This window comes from Geospiza fortis, unplaced genomic scaffold, assembly GCF_000277835.1.
Source record: "Geospiza fortis unplaced genomic scaffold, GeoFor_1.0 scaffold106, whole genome shotgun sequence".
Classification (NCBI taxonomy): Eukaryota; Metazoa; Chordata; class Aves; order Passeriformes; family Thraupidae; genus Geospiza; species Geospiza fortis.
This window is the reverse complement of record NW_005054377.1, coordinates 2,119,263-2,130,315: the sequence shown is the minus strand read 5'-3', so window position 1 is coordinate 2,130,315 and position 11,053 is coordinate 2,119,263. Positions and strand designations below refer to the sequence as shown.

The 11,053-nt window shown below is 53.2% G+C and overlaps 1 protein-coding gene across 1 annotated transcript; it reads left to right on the top strand.

The window, feature by feature from the left end:
* The first annotated feature begins 38 nt into the window (after nt 1-38).
* XKR5 (XK related 5) lies at nt 39-6,636 on the top strand. The gene is made up of 6 exons (XM_031060268.1): nt 39-295; nt 397-572; nt 1,591-1,800; nt 2,537-2,706; nt 3,235-3,346; nt 4,058-6,636. The coding sequence occupies exons 1-6, from the start codon at nt 39-41 to the stop codon at nt 5,110-5,112; spliced, it is 1,980 nt and encodes a 659-aa protein (XP_030916128.1). The 3' UTR covers nt 5,113-6,636.
* The last annotated feature ends 4,417 nt before the right edge of the window (nt 6,637-11,053 follow it).

The window sequence follows — 11,053 nt, the reverse complement described above, 5'->3', positions numbered from 1 at the left end:
CTCCCCACCCAAACCATTCTGGGATTCTCTGGTTATGAATGGCACTGCTCAGTTGCTGGGGGGGGGTGTGGCTGTGTCATCCTTCATCACCGCCTCTCTGCCCTTCTCCAGGGCTCTGTGTCATCATCCACTACCTTGTCCGGGGGCAGCTGGGCTGGTTCGGGCTGACCATGGCCTGCCTGGTGCCTGGTTATGCCGCTCAGCTCCTCAGCATCCTCTGGTTCCGGGCAGACGGACACGCACCCGGCTGCTGCCTCCTGGCGCTCCACCTCCTGCAGCTGGGCCTCTGGAAGCGGTGAGAGACATTCCCCGCCATCCACCCACCCCCCACAACCCGGCTGCAGCCCCAAATTTCCTCCAGCCAGCACGGGCATCCCGTCACCGTGGCTCTTGCAGGTACTGGGATGTTCTGCGGGCGGCGGCCAAGGCGGGCAGCGGTGCCGGGGAGCTGCTGGCTCAGCTCGGAGATGTTTGTGTGCTGCGGCTCCTGGAGGCCCTGCTGCAGACCCTGCCTCACCTCCTGCTCCAGACCTATGTCGTGGTGGCCGTGGACCCAGCAGGCTTCATCCCAGGTGAGTTCTCAGGGGGATGGTTCAGGGGTGATGGATGTGTGTGCCCTCCCTGGAGGGATGTGCTGCAGAGGGACTGGGAAGCCTCAATGAGAAGCAGCAGGGAAATGCCTGGCTGAAAGATCTGCTGTGGCTGAATGCAAAGGTGGCTGCTTTGCCCCAGAGGTGAATTTTCAGGTGTGCAAAGAGGGAGGCTGCACTGTGGAGTCACGGCATGTGCAAGGTCACAGTCGCTCATGGTCCATCTCTGGTCCGATGGCAGTGACTGGGCTGGAGCTGCCCTGGGGCTGCAGAGCTCTGTCCATGGAGACAGCCTGAGGATATCCACAGGGAGATACTCAGAGGCTACTCTGGATACTCAGAGGGTATCCACACGGAGATGCTAAGCAGGATTTAGCAGGATTTAATTGAAATGCTCCAGTTTCATCCCTGCGAACATTCAAGTCAGGTTGGACAGTGTTACTGTTGAGTCAGGAATGAAGTGACACATAAACTGTAACTCTCTTCAGCAGGCTAATCCCAAATTTATTGGAAACCCATTATTTTTTATACACTGTTCTGATACAGGTGGACCTGATTGGTCATTTAATCAACACCCCATCACCATTGGCTAATTAAGAAGACACCCTTTGGTAAACATCTTATGAGAAAACAACTGTTCAAAACGCCAGCTGCAAGATTGTTTTAATTCTTTCTCTCAGCCTTCTCAAAAGTCCCCAGAACAATTCCTGGGAAAGTTTATCTGGCTTTCTCTCTCTGAGCAAACTGTCACAACCACAGGACAGGGCTCTGAGGAACCTGGTCTGGTGGAAGGGGTCCCTGCTCATTGCAAGGGACTGGACTAGATGGCCTTTAAGGTCCTTTCTGTCATTCCTTGATTCTGTGATTCACTTATCAGGATCAAGGGGTGTCTGGCTTGTATGGGGGTGCCGTGCTACCAACACCTCCTTAGCACAGAGAATTGGCCCTGCTGTGCATTTGGGCCTCCATCAGAGCCCTGACTGCCCCTGTCCCCACACAGGTGTCAGTGCAGGGCTGTCCCTGCTGTCCCTGGCCTGGGCTTTGGTCTCCTCCAGCCACTTCACCTTCCTGGTGAAGCCCGGACACCTGAGCCCACCAGCTGCTGTCATCCTGTGCCTGCTGCTCTGGAGGACAGGGATGTTGGGGACCCGGGTGCTGGCCCTGGTGCTCTTTGCCAGGCTCTATTCCTTCTGGGTTTTCGCTGTGGCAGGTAAGACCTGAGATCCTGTTCCCCACATCCCACCCCAATGTTCTCAGGTTTTGTGTTGCTGGAATGGCTCCTGAGGTATTAAAGAGTCTTTTTTCCCAGCCCTGCGACTAAAGAAGAAGTCGAGATTCCTCAGCTCTGGTTTTCAAGGTTGTTTATTTTCTCTTATCTATTACATTCTTTTTCAGACCTGCTGAGGTCTGTCTGGCAGGTTGGGTTGAGGCACATTGACCACCCTTGGGGTGGTGTTAGCATTTTATACTAAAAACTACATGTACTTTATTTACAATAATTTTCCAATACCTATCACCTATGTTAGACAGTCTGTCTCTACTCTAAACCAATCCAAAAGTGTCACCATCACAGCAGAAGATGGAGGGCAAGAAGAAGGAGAAAGACAGAACATGCCCAGATTCCTCCATCTTGCCTCTTGAACCCGCATTCTAAAAACCCCAAAATTCTACTTTTTCACCCTGTGATAAATTCACTAACATTTTACTCAAACCCTTGTGGCTTGTAAATCTTGCACAAAGGTGGTAACTTTTTCCATGGGTTAAAACCAAAGGCACAGGTGTTTCTGACTCCATGCCAAGGTCTCTGAGCTCCCTGCCAGGGTCTTGAGCCATCCAGGGCAGTCAGAGCAATGTCCTGGGTTCCGACACAATGTCAGCCCTGCCATGCTCCTGTTTGCAGCCTCCCGTGGGCATGGCTTTGCAAATCCAGTCCTTTCTCCCTGCAGGGATGCACTGGCTGCTCATGTCCTTCTGGCTGGGGGCCCAGCAGACAGATATCGTGGCCCAGCCGTGCCGCTGGAGGCTCTTCAACTGCCTGCTGGGAGCTGTCTACATCTTCTGCTACATCAATGTCCGGCCCGGCCCCTCCAGGACCAGGGTGGCCGTGTTTTATGCAGTGAGTACCTGGAATTGTTTTGTGTCCCACATGGATGAAGCTGCTGGGGATGAACAACAGCTTCAGACTCTCCATTTTCATCTCTCACATCACCACTTGCTCAAAATCCAGAGTTTTGCTGTGTCCTGACAGAGCCGCGTGGTCACCAAGGTGGATGTGCCTTCTGCCCTGGTTTTGATTCCTTAGAGGCAGCCTTGCAATGTCAGTGGTAAAAAGTAGGTGAAGACCTTGCAGAAAGTTCAGTTTGACAGCTTCTATGTTTTAAGAGATAAATTAGGTGCAAAATACAACAGAAAAAGTGCTCAAGGCCAGGTTGGGTGGGGCTGGGAGCAACCTGGGATGGTGGAAGTTGTCCCTGCTCATGGCAGGAAGTGCAGTTGGATGAGCTTTAAGGTCCATTCCGACCCAAACCATTCTGTGATTCTAAGAATCTCGGAAAATCTAAAAAATGTGGGTTTTCTGTTGTGAGAGGCACATCTAAAGCCATCAGAAGGATATAATGATGACTCTCTTCCCTCTGCCTTGCAGATAATGCTGATGGAGAACACGCTCCTGCTGCTGTTGGGCACCCGGTTCCTGCAGGTAGAGCTGAGGAACAGCCTGACTGTGACTGGGGCTGTCATGTCAGGGTCTTTAATAGGTAAGAACATTGATTTTAGAGCCTGGATCGCACATTTTGAGAGTAGTTTCAGGAAATGAGCATCCAGACTCCTGTCCCAAGTCCCTCTCCAGCTCTCCTGGAGCCCCTTTAGGCCCTGAAGGGGCTCTGAGCTCTCCCTGGATCCTCCTGTTCTCCTGGGGAACACCCCCAGGTCTCAGCCTGGCTCCAGAGCAGAGGGGCTCCAGCCCTTGGAGCATCTTTGTGCCAAGCAGGGTCATATTTTTCCAGTGGGATGGGGGCAGAGAGAAGCTGTGCAACTCCTCAGACCCTCAGGTCAACCATGTTAAAGAAATGTGATGGAAAAGGAGCAATTCCTGTGGTCTTGGATGGGTTTAGGGTATAAATAGGAACCTGTCTTAAAAACTTGCTGGTTTAAAGGCTAGAGGATGGGGATGCTGTGACATGGAAGGTTTCCTTCATCACACACCTCCCTGCTGGGCAACTTTCAGTCTGCAAATTAATCCAGATTAATTTGGGGTTGAGTGTGCATTTCCTTTGCCCAAATCTGCTCAAGTGGGATGCTTGCATCCCTGTAGATGCTGGAAAATGTGCTGCTCATACAGCTGATTCTCAGCAGCATCTTTGCAAAGGTCTTGTTGATCTGGAGGTGCCTCAAGGTCTGGCCTCTTCTCCACAGCTGACCAAAATGCTGCTGGGACTCCTCAGTGACACTTTTCTGCTCCTTTCCAGGTGCCACAGCCCTGGTGATTTACTACAGCCTGCTCCATCCCAAGTCCACAGAGATCTGGCAGGGATTCCTGGAGACAATGTGCAGTTCTGCAGCGGCTGGGGATGAGGAGGGGTCTGGAGAGAGCTCCCAGGCTGGGCAGAGTTCAGGGACTTTGGGAGATGAGGAGTCCTTGCCAGTGGAAGAAGCCAAGACAGAGCCCAAAAAGGAGACCAGCTCATCACTGCTGCAGTCCAAAGGGGGTTTGGAGGACAGCTGGACAGACCATCACCACTGGCTGCTGGTGAAGCTGGCCTTGAAGACAGGAGATGTGTCCGCGATCAACGCAGCTTTTGGAGATGGCGGCGTGGGAGAGGCTTTTCCCGGAGGGTGGATGATGGGGAAACCCCCTGGTGCTGAGCCTGGGGCAAACCTCTCCCTCCCCATGAGGGACATCCATCCCTCTGGACTGGCAGTGGGGAATGGAGGAGGCATCAAAGCCAGTGCTGGTGCTCTGGGAGTGGCACAGGAGGATGGAGCAGGGCAGGAGCCTGATTTTCCCCCATCCACATCCCACCCCAATGGCTTCTCCCCAGATTCCACCGAGAGCTCCTCTGTGTATTTCAGTGCAAGTGCAGGAGGCATCACCTCCCCTGGGACAGGGACAGCCACAAGCATGGCCCTGGTGCAACGGGACAGCAAAGCTCAGCCTCCCTCAGGCTGCCTGGGAGGAGGAGGAGGAGGAGGAAGAGGAGGGGATTTATCCCTTGGGATGCCCAGCATCAGCCCAATCCTGGGCACTTGTGCCCACAAGTGTCTGCAGAGAAGCTCTTCCTTCAGCAACACGGGCAGCTGTGGGGTGGCAGGTCTCCCCAAAGAGGGCTCAGAGCCCACAGGGACAGAGGGTGCCCTTGTGGGGTGCCATCACCTTTGGGACACCCACCCTTGTGGGCCACAGGGGACTGTGGTGAGGAGCAAGCTCAGGTCACCGTGCTTCACCTCCACCCCCAAGGCTGGCCCTAAATGCTCCCAGCGAGGACTGGGGGAGCTGGGAGAAGGGACAGACCTGTCTGGGTGACCAGAGTGACCCTGTAAATGTCACCTTGGCCCAGCCTTGGGATGACTGTCTCATCAACAGGGCATGGCAGGAGGTGGTGGGACGAAGACTATCCCCACAGTGCCCCTGCCATGGGGCAGAGTGCCCCTCCATCACTGGGACATCACCTTCCCTCCCAGCACATCTTCTAGAGGCAGTCTTGAAGAACTTCAAAAGCCTTAAAAAGCCCTAAAAGTCCAGGGCTGGTTATTTATTGAGCTTATTTATGTCACAGACCTGCCAGGCATCTGGAGCCTTCTGCCTCTGGTGTATTTGTGACAATGATTTGAGGTGTGTCATTTAACCAGTGCCTGCACAAGCTGCTGGCCTGTCCCAGTGTGGAGATCTGGTTGCTATCTCCAGGGGCTGCAGTGCAGGCCAAAGCAGTTTTCTCAGGACAAATAAGTGCCTAAATCAGAAAAAATGATGAGTTTTACTCTTGGATGTCCTTCCTTCTGGGCAGAGTAAGGCCTCAAGTAAGGCTCAGCATTGCTTGATTGTTTTTCCCCACCAGGTTTATCTTGAGGCCTTTGCCAACTCCCATTTTTGGGGGTCACATAGGATTGCAGATTCTCTTTCTGCTGCAGATCAGAACCTCAGAACCTGGAATTACAACCAAAAGCCATGTCCTGCTGCTTGCCCACTGTCCTGCCTCCTCAAGTGGTCTTTCTCTCCAGCCTCCTCCTTGTCCCCTTCCAGCTGCAGATCACAGGACCCCAGAATTATTTGGGTTGGAAGGGACCTTAAAGTTCATCCAATTGCAACCCCTGCCACATGCAGGGACACCTTCCACTAGACCAGGTTATCAGGTTATTACCCACATCTGCCTGGATGCTTCCACCTAAACTTAGGCCAAATCCCAAACCAGTTCTATCCCCACCACAAAACCCACAGTGCAGGCAGAGTTTATTTGTGTCAGGAACTAAACCCATCAATACCACGGTCTCAGAAATAGCCAGTGCTTCCCACCAGGCTGGCTGGGCATGGATTTGTGCCCAGGACATGGCTTAACATATTAATTGAGGTGTGATCAGCTGAATTCACCACCAGGCTCCTGAGTGCCAGCTGGAGCACATCTGGCTGCGCTCTCCAGCTGTTGTCCCAATGTGGGCAGGACTCTGCTGCTGCCACAGGGCAGGAAAGGCAGCAGGGAGGGCACAGGCATGTGATGAATTATTTAAAAAAAGCTTCCATGATGCATTCACTGCTCAGGGCTGACTCAGCCAGATGTTCCCTTGGGGCACAGAAAACCCAGTTGGTGCTGAGTATGGAGTGAAGCCACATTCCAAAGGGATGAAGGTTCCCTGTCTCCATCTGGACCCCAGCCCCCTGTGCTGTGCCTGTGCTCTGCAGGCAGGAGTAGTTCCAGTGGCTTTTCCAGAGCCCTTCTCATTGTGTGGATCACAGAGAAGGCAGCAGTGCTGCCGGGCCATTGCAGGAATTTTTATCTAGCTTGGTTTTCTACTTTTGATAATATATAATTATGCTTGAAAATACCCCAAACCAGCCTTTGCTGTGTCTGTGTCTCATGTTGGGGGTGAAAATCAGCATGGAGGGGTCTCTCTTCCCAGTCTTGGCTCTTGCAGCCCCAGGATGAGTTGTTTGTCAAGATTTCCAGTGGGAGGGTGAAGAAGGAACCTGGGCAACAGAATCTGGGGGAATGGCAAGAAAATGTGTCAGGGAAGGATAAGGTTGGGTGTTAGAAAAAGATTCAGGAAAAATTTCATTCATGAAAGTCTCACACACAGGCCAGTCAGAAAGGAAACAAGACAATTTTGAGAAAGTAAAGAATACTTTTGCGCACAAGAGTTAGGAATAATGTGGACTTTTGATTTCTCAGAGCACATCCACAGTGCAGGGGTGCACCATGAGCTGATACCTCTGACCTCAGATGAGGTGGTTGTGGAAATCCTGGATAGATCAAGGAATGGCAAAAGAGAAGTGGGGGAATCTGGGGACAGAGGGTGCGCAAGGACTGGGTAGGGATGAGGGTGTTTGTGTGAGGGATCTGTTCCCACAGCTTTGCTCCCTGATGATGAGAGTTGGTCATTGGTGAGCCGTGCTTCACTTTCTCCTTGGGGCAATGTGAAATCAGGTGGAATAATATGGATTGTCTGTCCTTAAAGGCTTCCAGCCTGTGTGAGAGCCCTGTTGCACCCAGGGTCCAAGTCCTGCCTGCTGGTACAGTCCCAGCACTGAGCCACAGGTCTCTGCCTGTAGAAATAACCTGTATTTAATCAGAGAATCCCAGAATGGGTTGGGCTAAGGGACCTTAAAGATCATCTCATTCTAATCCCCTGCCATGGATAGGGACACCGTCCACTATTCCAGGTTGCTCCAAGCCCCATCCAACCTGGCCTGGGACACCTCCAGTGATGGGACAACCACAGCTTCTCTGGGCACCCTGTGCCAGGGCCTCCCCACCTGGGAAGGATCTCTTCCCTATATCCCATCTGAACCTATTCTTTAGTGAATTCTAAAGCCCTGTTTGAAGTAGGAGGACTCCAGCAGCAAATCACAGCTTCAGATTCCCCACCCTTTCCATTTTCTGTGGCCCAATGATCTGGTGCACCTTCAGATTTTTCCCAATGCTGCCAGACTGGGAAAATCACAGTGGGGAGGAGTTTCTCCCCAAAACTTCTTGTCCCTTTGCCACCAGAGGGAGATGCTGCTCAAGCTCCAGATACCCTCCAGTGCCTGTGTTATGGAATCATTAATGTTGGAAAAGCTCTGAGCTCATCCAGTCCAACCATTCCCCAGCAATGCCAAGGCCACCACTAACCCATGTCCCCACGTGCCACATCCACACGACTTTTGAGTCCCTCCAGGGATGATGACTGGAGAGGAGAGGGAGGTGCAGGACTGATGCTGCTGTGGCATTGCCTTGGGAGCCAGTGGGAATGAAATGGGGAGCTCTGGGATACTGGAGGCGGAGTGCACAGCGAGTTCCTGGAGGAATGAGACCATGGCTGTGGGCATCTCCTTTTATTTCCCAGGCATCACTGGGCCATGGGAATGTTTGAAAATCACTGTCAGGGCCTTGCCCTCTTCAGGAGAAGAGTCACTGACCTGTAAATATCCCATGGTGCCTTTATGTCCAAAGGTGTGTGCATGAGGGGAGATGCCCCAGATCACACTGGATGCACAACGGGACCCTGGGGGTTTGGTAGAAGTGGCTCCAGCTGTCACCACCATGGTGCTGAGTCTGGATTTTGGTGCTGTATCCTTGGAGCTGTGCCCAAAGGGTGACCTGGTCACTCCACACTCTGCTCTGTCCTCAGATCAACCCTCAGGATGCACAAATCCCACAAATCCCAGGTCACTGCTCTGTGTGGAGCAACATGGAGGCCTGGGCCAGTCCAAACCCAGGATGGAAAACTGAAGCTGGTAGAGGGGCAATGGACCAACTGCTCCTGGCAACCTGCTGATGTTTATCTTCCAAATGTCCCAAATGCTTGAGGAGACCTGGGCAGATCCTCTGCTCCTTCTGCAGCATCTCCCATGAAGCTGTTTTCAGATGAGGAATGATCCTGAGCTAGACCAGGATCTGCCCAGCTTTTGGGGGTGCTCATCACCAAAGTTTGGGCTTCAACCACCCTCCAGAAGGGCTGGAGCAAGGGGATATCTCCATCGCACTGCACTTGGACAGATTGTCCAGTGCTTTTGCCTGCTCTGGAATAGAAAATTTCTGCTCATTTCCCTCCTGTGAACCTTTTTCTTTTCCATTTTGTTTCTTAAAGAAACCCTCTCCATCACTTTAGAGAGGTGGAGGGTCATGCCCCAGCCCAGGAGAGCTCAATGCCACAGGTGAGAGGAGCTCTCATGGGCAACATGGGAGCAGGAACGAAGCATGAATTTTGACAATGCAGGGAGTGACCCAAGGGCTCCCCAGGAGAACTGGCTGTGCCACTCTGGTGATCTGGAAAAAGGAGCAAACAGGCAGGAACAGAGGCTACGTCCCTAAGAAATTAAACAATACCCAGGCGAGTGCCTGGGCTTGGGAACGTGGCTGTCCTGACTGCTGGCACTGTCCCCTTGGCTTGTCACTTTTGTCCCTCTTTCAAGGTGAAATAAAATAAAGCAGGATGGAGTTGTACCAACAGGGCTTGAGTGTGGGGCAGCAGCCTTGCCCCAGACCTGCTGGGATCTCACCTTCCAGCCACCCAATTTCTGAGCATTGTCCGTGGGTGCCTGGTTTTGTGAAAAACATTCCCTCCAGCTCCAAAATGATGTAACACCACCCCACTCCCCACCCCCCTCATCAAGAAAAGATTTCCCCAGAAAAACCATCTTTTCACTTCCAACAACATTGAACCACAATACTTGGACCTTACAGAAAATAGAATTATTTGCCCTGGGGCTGTTGTTATTTGTCTGGGTTTTTTTCCAAGCTGAAACTTTGGTTATTTTTTTTTCCCTTTAATTAAATTTGGTTTGCTGCTAATCCCTTTCTGGTGCCTTCAGTGTTCCTCTAAAAGGCAGGGCCCAGGCTGCAGCTCTGTGCCCATGGCTCCAAGGCTAAACAATACCACAGAGGGGGGGAGCAGAGGGTAAGCCCAGCTAATCAGGACTTGCCTAATAGGACTGAGTGCTTAATGAGAACCCAGGGACTGTGCTTCCCCAGCTGGATTTGGCTGGAGGAAAATGCTTTGTGCTCTCAACACCAGGTTTGAGACGGCTCAGCTCTCTCAGATGTGCTGGAGCAGTGTTTTCTCCCTCCTGTGAATCCATCCTTACTGGACACAAGACAGATCTGTGAGGGATCTGTGGGGATTCAGGGATGCTGGAGGAGCTGGACAAGACCCTGGAAGCAAAAGGATCCATGTTTTGATTGAAGGGAGATATTTCAAATCAAAACAGTGTTTATACCTTGCTTTTCCTAAGCAAAGACACCAAAGAGCCCTGTCTGCTCCTCTCATGTCCTTGGAGCTCCCTGAGGAGCTTTGGGGGGATTTTAGGGATTGACTTCAATAAATAACACCAAATGTTCCACTGTTTTGCCTTGGAGACCTGCTCAGATTGTCTCTGTCCCCACTGCTACACCCCCAGATCGAGCTGGGGTGTGGTTTTGGGAAAGGGGTGGGATAGGGAAGGCACTTCAGGCCTTTTCCTGGTTAATGAGGGAGATTTGGGGTTCAGCACGGGGACTTTGGGATGCAGAGCAAGGTGTCGGGGTTGCAGGGTGTGCACAGGGGGTGGGTGCTGGGTGCATGGGAGCCCTGATGTGCAGGGCAGGTGGGTGCAGATGTGGGTGCAGATGTGGGAGGCTGTCTGCACACACACAGTCGGTGGGTGCAGATGCAGGTGGGCATCCCCACATTCACAACAGGTGGGTTCAAGCGTGGGTGGCTGTCCAGATGTGCACAGCACCAGGGCACAGATGTGAGGTGGGTGCCAAAACCAGTGTGTGCCTCCACTCACTGTGGAGTGCTAGGGCATACATGGGGCAAGCAGCAGCTGTGACCAGAGCTGGGTTCTCTGTCTGGTGCCGGGCTGGGTCCCGGTTCAATGCCAGGTCCAGGGCTGTGCTGAGCTGGAGCAGGGCTGGATCCAGGTCCAGGTTTGGTCCAGGGAAGGGTCCGTGTCCACGTCCATAGCCAGCGCCAGGTCTCAGCTCTCGGTCTGGGTCCACATCCGAGCTTTCCATCGCGTGCTGTGTCCAGGTCCCGAGGTGGGGCCGGTGCCGGGTCCGTGTCCAGGGCTGGGCTGAGGTCCGGCGCCGGCACTGGGGCTGGGTCCAGGTCTGGTCCAGCTCGGGTCTCGGTTTGGGTGCTGGGTCTTGGTGTGGGTGCGGGTCTGTGGTTGGGTGCGGATCTGGCTCCGTGGCCTGGTCCCGGGCCGGGGCGGCGCCGATGCCGTTCCCGGGGCGGGCCGGGGCGGTGCCGGTGCTGTTGCCGGTGCTGGTCGGTGCCGATGTCGGCCC